Raw genomic sequence first — 20,394 nt, forward strand, 5'->3', positions numbered from 1 at the left:
TATTCTTTAACATTTTTACTATCAACATTGAATATGTGCACAAATGGCGCTATTTCGTTTTAAATAATTTTAACATCATTCTCAATAGGATTTGAAAAAAAAAATTGTCACTACTACTCATAAAATAATAATAATTAGAAATGAGAGAGTTAAATCTTTAGTAATATTTTGAATTTCCCGCCATTTATTTGCGAATATAAAAATATTATTTTCGCGATCATTCAATAATTATAATCTGCTCTATTCTAATATTTTAAAGCCCAGATTATAAATAAATGTTTTACAACACGCCATAAACAAAAACTATTTTTAAAAACCTTTTTATGTCCAAGGTTTATGATAAAAAAGCAAATATTTTCCTCAATCGAAAGTTTGCTGCCTCCAGTCGAACTTCTGCGTGACATTTCAAACTAAAAGCGCGCGAAAAGTGAAAGTAGAATTAATAATCACTTATTGCGATAACATATAGATTAAAAATGAGTCGCAAATAAGATAATTTTAGTACAGAATCGTGAATAATTCCTAGAATTGTGATTACATCATGCAAATTCATACTTACTATGATGTATTGCGCAATCCAATACACTTCACAAATCACTTATTCCGTCTGATTACGGACACACACGGGGCAATTCCGAAAAAAAAAACAAAAAACAAACAATCGACTCGGTATTACGCAACCGAATTGAAACGCGCGTATCACGGTGTGCTACAGCGGGAAAACGCGTACACACAATTCGGCCGGGTTATACTTGTCACACAAGCGACGTGCCAATATGGCGGACACTAAACGACTGGCTGGCAATTACGTCAATGTGTATGATTTATTTTTAGCATGTGAATTGTGATACTGTGATAGCTTATTGATAACACGTTTTCTATTATATAAATAAAAAATTGCGGTCGTGATTTTTGGAATACCTTTTCTGAAACTTGCATTAAAAATAGGTTTTTGTAGAGCAAAAAAGGCAAATAATTTCAAGGTTCGAATAAAATCAGACTCAAAAATGTTAAGGTGCGTATAAATTAAGCGCGGCAGCCGCGCGAGCCAATGTTCGACCAGAGTTGACGATCATTTGCTGCGCGAGCCAATATGTAGATATATTTTAAGTTGAACGTAGTTGCCGCGCGCGGCAGGCGATCCATCACGAACATCTCTTCTGTAGGACGCCAAAAGTATAGTCATTTTCTTTTTCAAGTCAGGAATAGGTATATCTATTTTTTTACTGATTTCTACCCACGCATCATACCTTACCGATTTATTGTGGTATTGGGAGGAAATCTGTTCCACAAAAATTCATCAGCGCCATACAATTGTATTAGTAAACGGCATTTTTCGTTGTCTATTTTTACGTATACGCCGCGCGAGCCGAATTACCAAAATTACAAAACGTCCACACGGCGCGCGAGCGAACGACTGAAGCTCCTTTGATGCGGTCTCAAAAACCGACAGAGAGCGGATCGCCCCGCGGCACGTTCGAGCGCGGCAATGTTCGGGTCGCCGCGCGCGGCGATCCCGTCTACATAGTGCGCGGCCGCCGCGCGCGCCTATGTTCGATGGTTTGCCGCGCTTAATCTATACGCGGCTTTAGGTTATGTAGAAGGTTACTGATAAGTGATAAGAAACTGGATGCTAATAATTTTTTTGTAAACATTGTTTATTTCTGAGACAATCGTGAATTCGTCTTTTAATGTATTGTATTGTTTACATTATTGTTATCTTAAGAGACAAGAACTGCGTATATTTAACTTCTTTATTTAAATTTAAATTAAAATTAGTGTACATTTTCTTTTGCAAGTTGGATTTTTACATAAAAAATTGAATCGAAAATCGTGGAAGTAGATAAATCTGTATACTAGCTAACTGCAATATAATTCATGCTATTTATGTATTGTTTTCAATGATATATTTAATTTTTTATAAGTATAGCTTTTCGCTAAAGCATCTCTCTAGACTCTATAGTATAATTTATGTAGAGTCTATGAAAGTATCCAAGACAAATTTACAATACTTTTTAAACGAGGGTAGTTTTAAGAAATAAAAGAAAATTTGTATCAACTTGAGGTGTTTAATCGAAGTCACCATTCTTCTATTGACCATCCATAATGTAGCGGGAAGCGACTGGAAAAATTAATAGTATAATAATATATGAGACACTAGCATATTAAAATGAAAAAGAGATGCCGGATTTTAAGCGAGTATGTACAATCCTTTATTATGATTTCTTCGAAACTAAACATATCCCCTAGGGCCTAGGGCCTAGTATCATATCTATCTTATTGATGAATATATTTCATACTAGCTTTCCGCCCGCGACTTCGCCCGCTTTATTTAAAACGTAATAAATTATATACTAAAACCTTCCTCTTGAATCACTCTATCTAATAAAAAAACCGCATCAAAATTCGTTGCTTAATTTTAAAGATTTAAGCATACTTAGGGACAGAGAAAGCGACTTTGTTTATATTTTTTCAAATTAGTTCAGGTTAGTATTTTTTTAAATTAAATCGACGCAAACAAATCATCAAATATGCTCTATCTTCTATATTAGATTATAAATAAACTATTCCCCTTAAAGATTTTCTACAAATAACAATCCTTTTATCTATTCATCATCATCATCATCATCAGCCCATATACGTTCCCACTGCTGGGACACGGGCCTCTTATGAGGGTACAGGTCCACCACGCTGGCCAAGTGTCACATGCCGTCGAACTTTACCAATATCTAATTAGATTACAGGTACTATTTTTACATTGCTCTGCTACTGTTGGTCTTAACGTTATAATAATATAGCCTATAGCCTTCCTCGATAAATGGGCTATCTAACACCGAAAGAATTTTTCAAATCGGACCAGTAGTTCCTGAGATTAGCGCGTTAAAACAAACAAACTATCCAGCTTTATAATAGTAAGTATAGATTATATTAAAATAGAATCGAAAGAAATTGGTACCCTTTCTTTGTAACGAATATGGATGGCCGCGTCCTCACTCCATACTTCTCCATCTGCTTTCTCTGCTTCGCTAACTGTCTTCTCTTCCTAGCTGCTTCTCTTTCTTTCATTTTCACATACTCTTCGTACTGCTCTTCTTTTGTTAGTGGCACGTTTGATTTTGATCCCTTTTTGCTTGATTCATCTGTTTGATAAAGAATAAACATATTCATACCTGAAACTCTAACGAGTGATATTTTGCATATGACCCACACTTTTCCTTAAATCACATATTTTCTTATCATTTTCTTCTACGACCTGGCCCCGCCAAGTAACAGTGATATTGCGCTCTCGTTTGCGCACACTGTCCAATTGTATGGGAGTAAAGGAGAGCGCAATCACTGTTAAATTTGCTCGTAACAGCCCCTTAAAAGACAGATTGAATTTAAACTATACACTCATCAAGGATCTGTGACAATACAATAATTTTAAGGGTTTTATGAATTGTTTTTTTTTAATAGTGGACAAAACAGAATTCAAACTAATTAACGGCATTTAGCAACAAAATAGAATGGACATGATGCACAGTTGTGGCCAGTGGCCAACATAGAGCTAGCGGTATTTGTCGAGTTAATAACGCATTTTGAATGGCTCACGATCCAGAATTGTGTGATAACTTATTTTAGAAGGGCGTGGTGAATAAACCGCTTTGTTACCTATCGCGTTTCGGCGCCAATATGTCTGGCTATCCCTCCCAACCCAGCAACTTAAATTATCACTTCTGCAGAGCATCCCAAGACCTTTCTAAGAGCTTTATCAACCGACTTCAATAAAAGTAGGTACCTGCTGAATTTGTAACAAAGGACGGATGAATGTCTCCTATAGGCTATAAACACAGGTTTTTTCCTAGCATAGGAGACATTGTTCCAAATGTCACAATAAATGTACCACGCATAGTAACCGTGTTTGATTGCAAATAAATGATTTGATTTGACTTTCGACTTTAATTAGTTTAATATTTGAAAACTGTCTACAATGTGGTCCCATTTTTTGGTTAAGTTTTGACTTTAGATTTATAAAAAACTAGCGGTCCGCCCCGGCTTCGCCCGTGGTACATGTTTACGTTTTCTCTACATAAGATCCATCCTCGTACTTCAAGGAATATAATAAAAAAAGAATTATCGAAATCGGATCAGCCGTTCTCGAGTTATGCGCTTACCAACACATTTTGCGATTCATTTTTATATATAAGATAATTACTTACCTAAATAATCATCAAACGCATTCTTATTCTTCTTCGATCCCCTGCCTTTGTACTTCTGTTCGACCTCATGCAGCATATTACACAAGTATATTATTGTTCTGCTTTCCTCAACGATGTTTGAGTAGAAGTATAGCATGAGCTCAGTTGGAGCGGCGTTGAGTTTTGGGTGTAGGAGAAACCGCTTCTCGATCAGCTGGTAAAGTTCTAGAAGGATCTGGAACCATGTTGTTCCGGTGTAAGAGAATGAGTTGCACTCGTGGCTTTAGTCAACATTAGCACTGTCCCTTGGTTACAACGAAATTATGTTTTTTGAAGGGAAACTTTTCAAAGCGAGCTAACAGTGATCTCTTGGAGTCTATAAATTAAAATACACACCCAATGAATCTTCCCATCACCCATGGGAACTAACCATTCTTTAACCTTCCAACTGTCTCCAAGAACAAGAGTCATAACATTAAATCGCCCCGATGCGACGTGAAAGAATGACAAAAGCACCTTCTAATTTCGCTCCGTTGCAATTACGATTATGAATATTATGATGATGATTATAATTCTATTACGTCATCGTTTTTTTTGTAATCTATACTTATATTATAAATCTGGAGTTTTTTTTTGCTTGAACGTGCTAATCTCGGGAACTACTGGTCAGATTTGAAAAATTCTTTCACTGTTAGATAGTCCATTTATCGAGGAAGGCTTATAGGCTATATATCATCTCGCTAAGACCAACAGGAGCGGAGCACTACGGGTAAAACAGCGGAGCACAGCAGGTAATCTATACATATAATAAATCTGTAGAAGGGTCAATTCTGTACATTGAAAATATTGAAAAAATAAATAGCAGGATCGATACCAAACCCAAATATGTGATTAAAAAATTTTTGTCTGTCTGTCTGTCTGTATGTTCAGGCATCACGTGAAAACTAACGGTTCGATTTCGATGAAACTTAATATAATTATACCTTATTATCCTGGGCATAAAATAGGATACTTTTTATACCGGAAAAATACGTAGAAAAAAATAAATCTTAATTTTTCCGCGCGGAGGGAGTCGCGGGCGGAAGCTAATAAATAAATAAATGGTTTTACCTGGTAATGGAATATTATCTCGTGTGTAACGTAGCCAATTTCGTATTCCGAATTGTCAGCGTATGTACCTCGAATGCGGAAATAGCGCTTCATATTTGTGATACTGAAATGGTCATCAAACTCAAACACAAACATTTATTTATTCAATTAGACTTCTTCTAGATGCTCTTTGAAATTTACCACCATCATTACTATAATAATCATAAATACAACCCACTCAATATTAGTTTACGTTTTGTTAGAGAGATTCGAACTAATAAACAGCTAGGTACCTAATATTTTTAGTTAGCACTACTTATTACTTGAAGATACATCAATTATCATACTGAAATAAAGTTACGCCATGTTAAAGCAATTGTAGTAATTGTCGCCAAATAAATGGCTCTTAACACAATGCTATGCTATGTAAACGTTACTTATTGTATGCCACATTAGTGGCATGAACAGAATTTAATGCCATGTAAACATCAAACAATATTTTGCCGCATAATTGTTGCCACATAAATGGCATAAACAGAATGTTATGCCATGCCATGCAAACGTCGCACGACATTTTGCCACGTAATGTATACTTACGCGTTCCTATAAGACATGCCATGTGAACGTCGTTTAATGTTTTGCCACGTAATTTATGGCATGAACAGAATGTCATGCCATGTAAACGTTTGCCACATATTGTATACTTAGGCGTCAAAATGTGACTTAGCTTTTACTTCAGTTGTCTTTTTTCGGACGATAGTTGAATCATGCCATCTCACTTTGACGTCTAATCGTGTGTGCGTTCAGGTAAAACGGCACACTATAATAGCGCGCAAGAGCAACTTTTGTCTCCGCAACTATTTCGTCTCTCCCATCAACTATATGGGGAGTTGCGTCGCTACGTGCGCGCACTTTCATAGCCCAGAGTTGATGGGAGAGACAAAATAGTTGCGGAGACAAAAGTTGCTCTAGCGCGCTAGCTCTTAGTGTGCCGTTTGAAGACGAAAGTTGTCTCTCTATCTATCTATTTCTTTTTACAAATAAGATTGATTGCCACGTAATGTATACTTACACATTCTTATAAAACATCACATAATATCTACTGTCACTCTTATAACATTGTTAACGCGAAAATAACCCTCTACTAAACCACTGAGCCGATTTTGATGATAGTTTGAGACCTGTGAAAGGCCACAGATTGTTACATACTTACGCGTTCTTATAGGACATCTGTATGTAGACACACACTTGGCCTCTATTCCCGTATGTTCCGTATTGGTGTGTACCCCATCGCTGAGTTTTCCAATACCGACGTGTGTCTCCCAGAAGTTCTTCTAATGTTTTTGGCTTGTATACTGAGGGTCAATATTAATAAAAAAATGAGCTTCAATATCTATCAGTGTTTCTATGTGAAATAATTTTTTCAAAACGGACCTATAGTTCCTGAGATTAGAACGTTCATGCAAACAAACAAATAAACTCTTAAGCTTTATAACATTAGTATAAATTAGAAATGTGCTTTGGTCTAAACTTTGTTAAATATTTGAAATAAATTAGGCTCTATAATTAAAAATATATGAAACTAGAGGTCCGCCCCGGCTTCGCCCGTGGTACATATTTCGCAATAAAAGGTAGCCTATGTCCTTTCTCGGGTATCAAAATATCTCCATACCAAATTTCATGCAAATTGGTTCAGTAGTTTAGGCGTAATTGAGTAACAGACAGACAGACCGAGTTACTTTCGCATTTATAATAGATATTAATAAGGATGTTCAGTATTCAGTTCAGCCATTTTACCATAAGTGTAACAAAGCTGTAAACGTAAAATTGATTAAGTATATTTAATTAAAAAAAATATTGTTTTGTCATCTTGGTAAGTGTACTAAGTCGGAAAAATCTGTCCGTTTAAAATGGGTCAAAATCGAGTCTAAAGGAACCGGTTACATACGATCATACGGTGAAGCTAATAAAATCGTGTTAAAACTACCTTTGCTTTTATCTTCAAATCGGGTATAAACAGTTGGTGACATTTCATCTTTCATTTCTTCTATGTAAGATGGCATCTCATCAGCCATCACTTTTACAGACATACACACTGAAAATTGTGTATCTATATTAATTACAAAAAAAATTAATTAAATATCTACATTACGAAAGAAAAATGTTTGGAAACCGAACTGTAATAAACCGAACCGAGCGAAAAACTTACTAATCTCTTTTTACGGAAATTGCGCAGAACGAGGAGTATTAAATTTTTATTTCTTTTTCTTTCTTTCAAAATTTGGCACAATTATAATTTCTATATAGAACTGCAGACTGCATATATAAAAAAAATACATTTAAATATTTTAAACATAATATATTTAATAATGTTTAAACTTAAGTATGTGTAATATAACACACACTACCATTCATTCGCACAACCTCATACTCTGTTTTATGATTAAAAGCTGTTCCCCGCGGTTTCACCCGCATTGCTTCGCTCCTGTTGGTCTTAGCGTGATGATATATAGCCTATAGCCTTCCTCGATAATTGGCCTTCTAACACCGAAATAATTTTGCAAATCGGACCAGTAGTTCCCGAGATTAGCGTGTTCAAACAAACAAACTCTTCAGCTTTATAATATTAGTATAGATATGCTCAAATATTCGACTACTGGACGACCACTTGTATTAAAAAAAACACTAAGCAAAAAACTGACTGTACACTTAACGATAATTATATATCACAGTCAAAGAAAAACCCGCATAGTTCCCGTTCCCGTGGGATTTCCGGGATAAAACCTATCCTATTTCCCGGGGTAAGAAGTAGCCTATGTCCTTTCTCGGGTGTCAAAATATCTCTATACCAAATTTCATGCAAATTGGTTGAGTAGTTAAGGCGTGATTGAGTAACAGACAGACAGACAGAGTTACTTTCGCATTTATAAGTAATATTAGTATGGATTAGAATCGTGAAATCGGTGAGTGTCATCATATAACTCGATGATAAATAGGATAGATGATCTTGCAAAATATTATTGATAGGTTTTTTATTCACATCACACCATCAGAGATTTCAGAAAACGATTTCTGATGAAACCGTCACGTAAGAGGACCAAAAAGTTCGTCAAAGTGGTAGCCATAGATATGACACAAATTCTTATACATAAAAAGTAAATATAGTAAGAAAGACATCTACAGGTGAAGGAAAACATCGTTAGGAAACAGGCATGTCGCCTTACTCCGTGACGTGACGGTATTGCCATGACGCAACCTTGAAATTTTGTTCTCAACGCGCCTAAGGAAGTTTCACTTCAAAAAAATTATACAAGACCAAGCGGGAGAAACCGTGGGCAAAGTCACTCACCTCTGTCTATATGTGTGCTAAATTTCATTGTAATCGGTTCAGAAGTATTTGCGTGAAAGAGTAACAAACACACACACATCCTCACAAACTTTCGCATTTATAAAATAGTAGGATATGCCTATTCCTTAGATATTTAAAACTAGGTACACGGATTTTGATGCATTTTTTCATGATAGAGCGGTTCTCCAGATTACACAAAGCAGTCGAAGCCGCGGAAAAGGCAAATTTATTATTAAATTATATCTTCTACACTACTTGAAGCCGGTTTTTGTTAACACGTTAGCTGCGAAACAGGGCTTGAAACACCCTGTCCGTGTCTCGTCGTTATAGCGGTAGGAAAAAACGTAAACTTCTCTGTCGTGCGGGAGGCATAACTTCCATCTGGTTCAGTGTAGGAAAGTGATATCTATATATCTAAGATGTGCTATTGATTCCTAGTTCAATGGTATACCGACCTTAATACCGGGTTTCTTAGACCTCGTGCCGCACTGAACAAATAAAAATTCTAACACAGTGCGGAACAAGGTTGCGAACACCTCGTACCACCGCGCACCTCGTACCGCACCCTAAGCTAGCTCACGCGGTTAGTGTTGTGCAACGCATTCGAGACTATTTGTAGAACAACTTATTGAAGCTTTTACAAAGAATGACTTGAATGTAGATACAGGTAATTTACAAACATCCTAACTACTCGTTATAATAAATATCGTTAATAGAAACGTGAATGTGACATGTTGAGTAACTTTCTTCAAATAGGTTGATAATCATGATTACTATTAGTGTGTTTGTTCATTGAATCAACTAGCGGCAAATCCAAAACACCCGGCAATCGGTGTATGGCTCATCAAAATTTAACTCTTGCCCAAGTCAACAAGCCAACAAACAAGGCACATCATCTCTTAAAGGGATCAAAGAAGAGGAGACGTGTAGGATGTTACTAAAAACTCCGCACCTTCTTAACAAGTCGTGAGGCTGACAAAAAAGTAAAGAAAATTCTCACAGAATGCACTGGTTGCAAACAATATTTTACCTATTGTTTGGCCTGTTTTAATGAAAAACATCCATAAGTTTGATAAATAAATACAATTAAATAAAATCGATATTTCTTTTCCCATCACTAAATTATATGAAAAACTGCTATTGTTCAGTGCGGTATGGGGTACATCAGACCCCACATTTTATTTTACCCCTAGAATCTAAACTAACTAATCTAACCACGGGCGACGGTAGATTTAGGTTAATGAACTCATTGTTAATAATAATCACGACAAAAGCCACACACTTTGTCTTATTTGGCGCCAAAAAAACGATTTTGGTCTACTACGGGCGGTGGGGTTTAATATGCCTCGTGCCGCCACAATCTCTGGTATAGGACAAGGTTTAAAACGACCCGTAACGCAGTAATGGAAAGTACAGATATTTCTGTGCCGCAGTGAACGTGTTAAATTATAGATTTGTACATAAAGCTTAATAAAAAACTTACCAAGATACCAAAAATACCTCATTATTATTTGAACATTGCTCACTTATGTATTATATGCTTAGGTATGCACACTTGTACATTTTATGAAGCTGTTAACTATAATAACTTGATTGTATATTCCAATCATGAATTTATTAATGTAGGTATTCGTTTTAGTAGTTGAATGAAAAAATAACAAAAAACATGCAGAAAATATGTATATTGTGAGGTATTTGTGAGCTAGTAACACTATCACTACACAGTAGGTATAAAACAAAGCCGCTTTTTCTGTCTCTATTTCCCTATTACCCTTTGTATGCTTAAATCTTTAAAACTACGGAACGGATTTTGATTCGGTTTTTTTTAATACATAGAGTGATTCAATAGGAAGGTTTTTTATTAGGTTTGAGATAAAGCGGGCGAACCGCGGGCGGTAAGCTAGTAAATTAGTTTATACTCTTATGAGTATAGATGTAAAATACATTTTATCGCAGCAGCATACTATTAATTTTAATGCAGTAACTAACAATGAAATGTAATACTTTAAAAAGAGAAGAAAATATTGTACATCACTTCACACATATAAAGACACTAGCTTTCCGCCCGCGTTAAAGAAAAACTCGCATAGTCCCCGTTCCCATGGGATTTCCGAGATATAACCTATCCTATGTGTTAAGTGTGCTAAATTTCATTGTAATCGGTTCAGTACTATTTGCGTGAAAGAGTAACAAACACACACACATACACATACATCCATCCTCACAAATTTTGCACTTATAATATTAGTAGGAATTAGTAGGCTAAAGTAGGAAGTAGGATAATAGGATAGGATAGGATAAGTAGGATAAATAAAACAACAAAATTTTAACGAAACCATTTATTTCAACTGAAAATCAACATCAAATTTTGCCTCCGCCGGTTTCCAAGCTTTATTCATCATGCGTCGATAACCTTTCGTGAACCAAGATATGGTTACCATGGTATGTTTGGTTAACTTCTTTCGTATCCTGTCTTCAATTCTTTTCTTAGGGTCTATATGTTTATGTGCTTGTAGTATTTGGAAGAACATCTCTTTTTCGAGTTGGATCTCGTGGTAGGCGCCTTCTGAAAGTAGAAAGTAATTTTGTTAAAAATATATCTGTGCTATCCTACTGGTTATTATACAGGTGTCCCACTGTTGGTATACTAAGCTCAAAGGAGGTTATAGTTTTGCATACGCTGTACGTACCTAAGTACGTAAAAAATACTTATACAATTCCAGACGCATTTTTTTTTCAAATAGATGAATTCTTAAAACTCTATGTGTACACCCATAACAAGCGACCCGCCCAACTTTTTAACCAGCACGTGAGCTATCGTTTAAGATTATGATTTCATAGACAAAATGCTCACATTGGAGAAGCGGTATAATATGCCGGCTGCGCGAAGCTAGAGAAGAAAACAACAAAAATTTTTTTGACATAATTCTGTTGTTTAAGTATTTTTTACGTCATCAGTGTATGTAAAACTACAAGTCCCTTCGCGCTTTGTATACCAATAGTGGGACACCCTGTATAATACTACCGAAGTAGGTACTATTAAAGGAATACATTTATTTTAATGCCATAGAAAAGTAACGTGGAAGCAAAACAGATATACATCTATACTAATATTATAAAGCTGAAGAGTTTGTTTGTTTGAACGCGCTAATCTCAGGAACTACTGGTCCGATTTGAAAAATTCTTTCGGTGTTAGATAGCCCCATTTATCGAGAAAGGCTATATGTAGGCTACCTCTATATATCATCTCGCTAAGATCAACAGGACCGCTAGGAACTACAGGTGACTCGCAGAGCACAGCTAGTGATAAAAAGAGCATGTGTGCCGAGCACACGTATCAGAAGTAAAATTTATTTGGCAAGATTCAAAGATACCAAAATCGTTGCCTTACTCCATGACGTGAAGATATTGCCATGATGTATCATGTCACCTTGAAATTTTACTCTCAACGCGCCTATGTGGCTATAGAAGTTTCACTTCAATAATTATTTACTAAATTGTGACTAATATTTTATACTATTTCTTATTCACATTTTCTCATAGTCTATCGTTCTTCCATTCTCATCATCTTTCAGAAACTAATCTTACACATGTTCAGAAACATAAATTAATCATTCATCTTATCATATCATCCCACACATAATATAATTTTCGGCAAACAGACGAACGAACTGACCTTATTTGATAACCCGTCTATCTAATATTATAAACAGGAACAATTTTTTGTTTGTTTGTTAACATTGAACTAAAAAAAATCAATCGATTTTATTTTGTAAGCTATTGCATGCTACTAGCATATTGTGCTATGCCGCGCTCCATTTTAGGTCACATCTCAGCTTATCATCAGGCGAGATCGTGGCCAAGCGATCCCCTATTGTATAGTACAAAAAAGTTTATACTTACGACAATTGTGCAGAGCAATCATATAATCCTCCACCAACACATTGTCTTCTTGTAAATGTTTTATCTGCGCGTAGTATCTATACAATTTGAGCATGTATAGAAATCGCTCCAAGATCCCCGCAGCTATAGTTCCCAGTTCATAACCTATGCTGTGTTTATGTTCGTCTTGTATTCGCTCAGCGTGTTTCAGTTTGTATGTTGTATCTATGGAATTAATAATACACTTATCAAATCTGTGAATCTATAAGAAATATTAAGATTTTGTTTGTTTGAACGTGCTTACTCTAGGAACAATGCAAACTCAAAGACTTCTTCTAGAAGCACTTTTGAATCGTCACTACATATTTTTAACATTTACCACGCACCGATTGGTCCGTATTGAAAAATTCTAAGTCATAATAGACTAGCTTTCCGCCCGCGTCTTCGCCCGCTGTGACTGAAACCTTATAAATTATAATATATACTAAAGTATTCCTCTTGAATCACTCTATCTATTAAAAAAACTGTATCTATTCCGTTGCGTAGTTTTAAAGATACAAAGGTACTAAGGGATTAGGGACAGAGAAAGCGACTTTGTTTTATACTATGTAGTGAAGTATAAATAAAAATACTTACCTCTAATAAGTTCTATAGTCATATTCAATATATGCCGTTGTTCTAACCTCCAGGCCCAGTACTTCACCTCTGGGGCCACTGTTTTTGGTCCATATACTTGTCCATTCGTTCCTGATAAATCTAAAACCAATAAAAATAAGTAAAAGTGGAAATTTGGTAAGAAACATTTATTTATGTGCGGCAAAATGCACACACAAACAACATAAAAACTACTATTCTCTCTCTTTCTCTTTAGTCGTTCCCTCATTACTGAGGATCGTGATTCCCACCACCAGGGTCGTTAATTAGTTGTCGCCATCGAGTCCGGTCCGTGGCAAGATGTAGCGCCGTATTCATCGGTAGGTCCATGTGTTCGGTAATATTTTTTCTTTTATCTCAGTAACATTTACCTATGAGCCTGATGATCCATTATACTCTAAGAATAGCAAATATCCATAGTCCATACGTTCTTACTAACACACATACAAACTATAAACACATTTTTCTTCATATGATTATTTTATGAAAAACTTACCGATAATCAAGTATATTAACAAAAACAACATAATGAAACTACAACTACTGAACAATAATGTCTAATTTATTCAAGTATTTAATATTTTAATGTTGCTTAACTACAATTAAACGATAATAAACTTAAAAAAAATTATACCAATTTATTTATTTATATATGGTACACTAGCTTTCCGCCCGCGGCTTCGCCCGCTTTGTCATAAACCTAATCTATACTAATATTATAAAGCTGAAGAGTTTGTTTGTTTGTTTGAACGCGCTAATCTCGGGAACTACTGGTCCGATTTGAAAAATTCTTTCGGTGTTAGATAGCCCATTTATCGAGGAAGGTTATAGGCTATATATTATCACGTTACGACCAACAGGGGTGGAGCCACGGGGGTGAAACCGCGCGGAGCAGCTAGTAAATAATATACTAAAACCTTCCTCTTGAATCACTCTATCTATTAAAAAAAAACCGCATCAAAATCCGTTGCGTTATAAAGATTTAAGCATACAAAGGGACATAGGGACAGAGAAAGCGACTTTGTTTTATATAGTGATGACGATGATAAAAGCTCCCAAGTAACTTAACCGATTATGAGAATTCTTTAATCATTTCGCTGTTATCAGGAGTTTGTCTATCTGCCCGTCTATTTTTTGGGCCAGTCAAGCTTCTTCTGGACATATTTTGACGGTATTTTAACGAATAAATAGCTGTGATTTTGTTACAAATAAAATAATTCGATGGTAGCAAAACATCGTCAAAGTCACGGGCGCATACTAGTCTAGGAAATTAGGAATATATATTTTTGGTAGATTTTCAAATTTAATTAAACAGTGTTTATGATGCTATAAAAGTAACACATTTTAACTGCAATGTTGTATAAAGTATTAATAATTTTCGCATTATGCTCACCATGTAAGTATTTTAATGTTTCTATTTAATGCTTCAAACAGTATCCAAATTGGTTCAGTAATTCAAGTTATGCGCGTGCACACATTTGAACTGAAAATTTTATTAAAAATTAATTCCCGTAGTTTTTATAATTTTTTGAATTAAATGTCTAAAGTGTGTTTTGGGGCGTAAAAAGTGGGGTCTACATAGTATAAATAATAAAACAAAGTCGCTTTCTCTGTCCCTATGTCCCTTTGTATGCTTAAATCTTTAAAACTACGCAACGGATTTTGATGCGGTTTTTTTTGATAGATAGAGTGATTCAAGAGGAAGGTTTTAGTATATAATTTATTAGGTTTTAGACCAAGCGGGCGAAGCCGCGGGCGGTAAGCTAGTAGTTAATAAAAATACGTAGATATTAGTCATATAATGTGGTAGATTACCCAACTTTTTTTGAAGAAAAAATCGATCAGTGAAACAAATGTGAAATACCATCTTATTAGGAAGACAGAAGAATGAGAGAAGAATAATAAAAAGAAGAAAGAAGATAAACACAATTGACATTTTTAACGAAAAAAGACTTAACTCTATTTTAATGGACCTATCGTTTTAATCGTACATACTTTTTTAATTTATTAGCAAAACAATAAAGAAACAAAATATCTATAAATGAAAAAAAAACACCATGAGGTTTATACTTCTACATCATCAAGGAAAATACAATAAAACAAACTTTTGCAGGTCTCCCCCAAAGATCAAATTTAAAAAAGTTGGCGCATAAAGAGCTAGTTTCAGCCAAGATGCTTTTCAACACAACAGACGACATCATAAAAGATACCAATCGTCGCATAGCAACCATAACTTATATAAAGAAGAAAGTACACAATTCTGCACCCTTCGAAGTCGGTTTCGTAGCCTGCGTGATACAGGAGAAATACCGACGAATGGTCGACAAGTACAACGTCAGCCATTACATGAAGACACGCCTTTATACAATGGAACTCATTATGTATTTGGAAGAAATTGAACATCACTATTGGGAAATAGACCATTTATATGGTATGTTCCATGAAATCGAGAGGAAATATCACGTGCAAGAGAACGAGGAAATAAATGATTATATAGAAACCACGAGCGAAGGTTGGGGTAGTACAGGGACTGGGAGGAAGCAGAAATCTACGTCGTACAGACCGCCAAAACCTAAGAAGACTAAAAAGAGAGATAAACAGTATATTTATGAGAAACTCTTGGGTTTAAATAAGCCGAAAAAATCGACGAGGTGGTGGTGGCCGATCGAATATGGTTGGGAAATTGATTATTGGTGGTGATGATGAGAAATAAAAGTTTTGTTAAATTATTCTTGTTTTATTAAATCTTCCTTTTATGTTCCTATGTTATACGATTGGTTTTTCTAATCTATACTAATATTATAAAGCTGAAGAGTTTGTTTGTTTGAACGGGCTAATCTCAGGAACTGATCCGATTTGAAAAATTCTTTTGGTGTTAGATAGCCCAGTCATTGAGGAAGGTTATAGGCTATATATCATCGCGCTAAGACCAACAGGAGCGGGTGAGCCACGCGGGTGAAATCGCGGAGCGCAGCTAGTATGATCCAAGTTTTAAGCCTCTGTTTTTATGGACGAACTAATCTAGCAGTTTATGAGTTTAGATCTTAGAGATCTTAAATCACTTTTTTACCTCTTGAAATACACTGAAAGAGAACAAAAATCTACACAATAATACCAGATCTAAAATTCTGTTTAATTTTTCAGATCTCCACGCCTACCTTCCGAACCTATCACCAAAAAACCGCATCATCAAAGATTTATCCTGGCCTTCCAAACTGAAGATTCTAAGGGATAACTTCGAAAATCGAAGAGTAGGCATTGAACATTTAAGACAAGGGCAAGAGAAACTTACGTCAGAGGATTCCAACATGAAAATGAAGTTATTTAGGCTTATGTACGAGACAGTAAGAGATAGCGACTTGAAAGTGAGAAGAGCAGAGTTAATAAGAGGACATTATGTCAATTCTTCGGCGTTTGATATGGGTTTGTTAATGTTTTTGCTGTGCCATATTAATTGGTAGGATTTTTTTTCTTGCCGGTTCTTCTCTGTAGATACTGCTTTCCGAATCCATGGTAAATGTTAAAAAATGACGATTCGAAAGTGCTTCAAGAAGAATTCTAATTTTATAAATAAATGTTTGAGTTCCACGCTCCGCCGTTTCATCCGCGGACAAACCCACGTGCAATGTGAAGTATGTATTTCTATAACAGCTCATATATTGTTATTTTATGTATAACATTTTAAAATTACCTTTCTTATCCCATCTCCTACAAGAGAGATCTAAATTTTTATAATACAATAATGTAGTATACAATTTTATAGAGCAAAAATATCAGAGCCCTGCTCACGTATCAGAAGTGAAACTTCTTTGGCAATATTTAAAGATACCAAAATCGCCTTACTGCATGACGTGACGGTATTGCCATTAACAAGCATTACAAGTATTCATAGATAATTCGTTTTTATAAATCACTTATTTCCCTTCCCCAGGTTTCATCATAGGCGACATTACGGACAAATACAACATTATGACCGACATATCGCTCACTCTAAAACGGCTCTACCACGATTGGAAGCCAATGGAACACATCAATGCATACGAGCAAATCGCCAATAAGGCAATCGAAATCACAAACTTGATAGATATGATTAGAGTCATAGAGAAAAAGGCATTGTCAAAACCGGCCGATTTAAGAAGTAAGAAGACCTATCGTTTGTGATTTCTGGTTTTAACTGGATTGATCTGGATTCAATTGCATTTTTATTTGCCTGGAATGTTGGATTTTGTTGAATTTGCGACGTTTTTAGAATTATTCTTATGGTTCACAATGGGCAACGTGGGGCGAGTAGAGGCAATCACGATAGTGTAATTCACTGTCTTACCACAAAAAAACTTGAGACAGGGTTTAACTTTAAGCGCGGGTTCTCTTTAATCTAGTTTTGTCGTATTTCACATAGACAACTATCAAAGTGTCAGGTCCCTGGTTTAAAGTTAGACTGTGTTTAAATTGTTTGTGGTAAGACCATTTATGTCTATGATTGGCCGTCATTGTAGATGTTTATTCCAAGAAGCTTATATCTAATACACTGGAGATTTCGGTATGAACATTGACGTGTAACAAGAAAATATTGCCCAGTTCATGTTTTTTATCACTTTCACACCTAACTTGGTATTGCCACTGTTAATACGAAGTTTTCCCAAGGCTACTATGTATGCTGTAATATTCTGTGCAAAAGGTTAGTTTTTGTACATGAGTTTGTTGATAAATTGCCATCAACGTCATTCAGAAGCATTGTTGGATGAGACAATTATTATTTATACTAAATAAACTAAGTATCTGAACCAATTATTAAAAAGCGATACTCCCTGATTATGGGTAGTCACCATAATAAAATTGTAGCAACTCTCACTTTGTCAATATGGCATGTGTGTCAAAAAAATTGCGTCGCTTCGAATATTTAAGTTAATATTGTTGCTTATTTAATGAATATTTTCCGAATATAAAGAATGCATTGTATTGTGCAAAATTGCAGAAGTGTTTGGACACCAAATTCTGGCATAGAATTTCACAGGCAAGTGTATATTTACGTTATTTACAATATTCCTCAATACTCCTGCATTTACCTGTTTAGAATCATTTCAATGGCAAAAATTGTCTAATTTAGCATCATTTTAGTAAGCAGTCATGTTAAATTTGTTATTTCCCTAATACTTTATCATTTTTCAACAAGTTTTCAATAAACAGATTTAACAAGTAAGGTAACCATGATGACGAGTTTTTATGGATAGCGAAGAGAATATATTGTAATAACAATATTATGATGAAAATTTAGAACACCATTTTAAAGATTGTTACTAGTAATGAAACAACACATGACATCGGTATTGCACTCACATGTAGTTATAAGATTGTTCGTTTTTACATTGAAATTTATACTTTTTTAACTTACCTCATATTTTTTTGTTTTACGTGTTTCAGCTTTCCAAAAAGTAAAATAAAAAGAAATATATGTGCCCATCAAGGTTACTGAGGATTACGACCCAGAAAAAAATACCTTTTTAAAAATAAACTTTGTAAAGTTAGCTGAAATTTGTGCAAGGCTGCTATAAACAGTTTTTCTTTGATGATTCTGGCTTGAAATTGACCCGTCGAAGCAACGCGTTTAAAAAGAAGATCTGAGTAGCTAACAATTTGGTAAACAGCATCTGATGCAAAACACAACTTTCCTCTATTTACAAAGGATGTTAATGCTATACAGTGTGTCCGGACATGACATACCGATATTTGAAGGGGCTATTCTCCAGGTATTTTTATCAACAATTCAACCCCTCTACAGTCCCCTACCTCACCGGAATTTTTTATGTTTTTTTGCGGTTTTCGTATTTTTTAAAGTATGTTTCATCACTCTTATCAATTAAATTTGTTTAGTGGTCCCTAGAATAACTTGTTATTGTTCAAATAAAACCAAATTTAGTATTTTGTGACACTCACTTTCGAAGTTATTACAATTTTCAATTCACTATCCGAATTGATAGGTAAAGATTAAAATGGCGGCCATTTTGAGGGGGGTGAGGTAGGGGACTGTAGAGGGGTTGAATTGTCGATAAAAATACCTGGAGAATAGCCCCTTCAAATATCGGTATGTCATGTCCGGACACACTGTATATCGGTTCATATCCAAGCTTTGTAGCCAAAAGTTATTTATAACTATCATTCTATACCAATTAAAATTGTATGTACCTACCTATAAAGTATGACCATAATATTATAATATAAATACTGTGAAAAATATATGTCGTTATTATTTATAGACCATGATTTTTAGTTTTTTCTATTTTGAAAAATCCTGAATTTACAAACCAGCGTGGTCACTCGACAGAAAGAGACAAAAAACATGACTGACGTCATTGAATGTCATAGTTTCTTGTTTCAAGTTAATGGTCATAGTGCAATCTCCAGTGTTATAGAGGATATAAGCTTCTTGGTTTATTCATAATCGCCGTAATGGCGGCAAACATTCGACAATCATTTGTTGGGCCAACACTGCCCATTGTGTAAAGGGCCTTTTCTGTTGTTAATAAATCTGTCTTTTGTTTTTGCGTATGTTTGATTTTTATTCTATAGTAAAAATCTAATTCTGCTGATATTAAAACTGTGAAAATAACTTTATTTTGTTTTATTTTATTACTGGAAAAATAATGCAATCCCGGAAATCCCCGGGAACGGGAACTATGCGAGTTTTTCTTTGACTGCGCGGGCGAAGCCGCGGGCGGAAACATAGTCATTTATATATGCAGATTTTTCTTTGAGAATTTATTATTTTTCTTTAGAGTTATTTATGAAATAATTCTCTGTTTGTTAGATCAAAATAGTTGTTTTTACTAACAATTGTATAGTTATAAAAATTATGATTTTTGCGTATTCGTAAATTAAAAAACCAGTCAAATAAAATATGTGAGCAGATTACCTACATTATACATATGATTATGAATTAAGAAGCATATTTACTTTTTAGATTTCAAATACTTATATAGGTAACCACGCTTTCCACCCGCGGAATCGCCCGCGCAGTCAAAGAAAAACCCGCATAGTTCCCGTTCCCGTGGGATTTCCGGGATAAAACCTATCCTATGTCCTTTCTCGGGTATCAAAATATCTCTATACCTACCAAATTTCATGCAAATTGGTTCAGTTATTAGTAGTTAAGGCGTGATTGAGTAACAGACAGACAGACAGAGTTACTTTCGCATTTATAATATTATTAGCATGGATTAAGAAAACTTTCGTGTTAATTACAAA

General features: G+C 35.0%; 4 protein-coding genes across 5 annotated transcripts in view; 1 reads left to right on the forward strand and 3 right to left on the reverse strand.

Moving 5' to 3' along the window:
• The window catches only part of LOC123704692 (segmentation protein cap'n'collar-like), a 110,078-nt gene extending 109,316 nt beyond the window's left edge, over positions 1-762 (reverse strand). For both annotated transcript variants that reach the window (XM_045653123.1, XM_045653122.1), the window contains exon 1: positions 560-762. The gene's annotated coding sequence lies outside the window, so the exon portion shown is untranslated. The remainder of the gene's footprint in view (positions 1-559) is intronic.
• A 1,269-nt stretch (positions 763-2,031) lies between these two features.
• LOC123704554 lies at positions 2,032-7,342 on the reverse strand. The gene is made up of 6 exons (XM_045652933.1): positions 7,255-7,342; positions 6,481-6,622; positions 5,289-5,391; positions 4,200-4,413; positions 2,957-3,140; positions 2,032-2,122 (listed from the first exon to the last, which is right to left on the reverse strand). Exons 1-6 carry the CDS (start codon positions 7,340-7,342, stop codon positions 2,080-2,082), a joined length of 774 nt encoding a protein of 257 aa, XP_045508889.1. The 3' UTR covers positions 2,032-2,079.
• Positions 7,343-10,946: 3,604 nt separating this feature from the next.
• On the reverse strand, positions 10,947-13,381 carry LOC123704555. Its single transcript, XM_045652934.1, has 4 exons — positions 13,348-13,381; positions 13,135-13,254; positions 12,520-12,723; positions 10,947-11,182 (listed from the first exon to the last, which is right to left on the reverse strand). The coding sequence occupies exons 1-4, from the start codon at positions 13,379-13,381 to the stop codon at positions 10,956-10,958; spliced, it is 585 nt and encodes a 194-aa protein (XP_045508890.1). The 3' UTR covers positions 10,947-10,955.
• A 2,719-nt stretch (positions 13,382-16,100) lies between these two features.
• On the forward strand, positions 16,101-17,643 carry LOC123704694 (the record flags this gene model as incomplete). The annotated part of the gene is made up of 3 exons (XM_045653124.1): positions 16,101-16,107; positions 16,297-16,575; positions 17,084-17,643. Coding segments are annotated over 3 exons (516 nt in total), but the record flags the coding sequence as incomplete, so codon positions are not given.
• Positions 17,644-20,394: the final 2,751 nt, after the last annotated feature.

The sequence above is a fragment of the Colias croceus genome, chromosome 30 (assembly GCF_905220415.1).
Source record: "Colias croceus chromosome 30, ilColCroc2.1".
In the NCBI taxonomy this organism is placed as follows: domain Eukaryota; kingdom Metazoa; phylum Arthropoda; class Insecta; order Lepidoptera; family Pieridae; genus Colias; species Colias croceus.

Excerpts from the sequence above, each read along its gene's own strand:
- LOC123704555 (XM_045652934.1), bottom strand. The coding sequence starts at position 13,381 with ATGAGGGAACGACTAAAGAGAAAGAGAGAGAATA. Across the intron at positions 13,255-13,347 it reads AAAGAGAAAGAGAGAGAATA|ATTTATCAGGAACGAATGGA; the intron begins GTAGTTTTTATG and ends TATTGGTTTTAG. Across the intron at positions 12,724-13,134 it reads GACTATAGAACTTATTAGAG|ATACAACATACAAACTGAAA; the intron begins GTAAGTATTTTT and ends TTAATTCCATAG.
- LOC123704554 (XM_045652933.1), bottom strand. The coding sequence starts at position 7,342 with ATGGCTGATGAGATGCCATCTTACATAGAAGAAATGAAAGATGAAATG. Across the intron at positions 5,392-6,480 it reads CAGATGTCCTATAAGAACGC|TATCACAAATATGAAGCGCT; the intron begins GTAAGTATGTAA and ends TGACCATTTCAG. Across the intron at positions 2,123-2,956 it reads ATATTCGTTACAAAGAAAGG|TCGCTTCCCGCTACATTATG; the intron begins GTACCAATTTCT and ends TAATTTTTCCAG.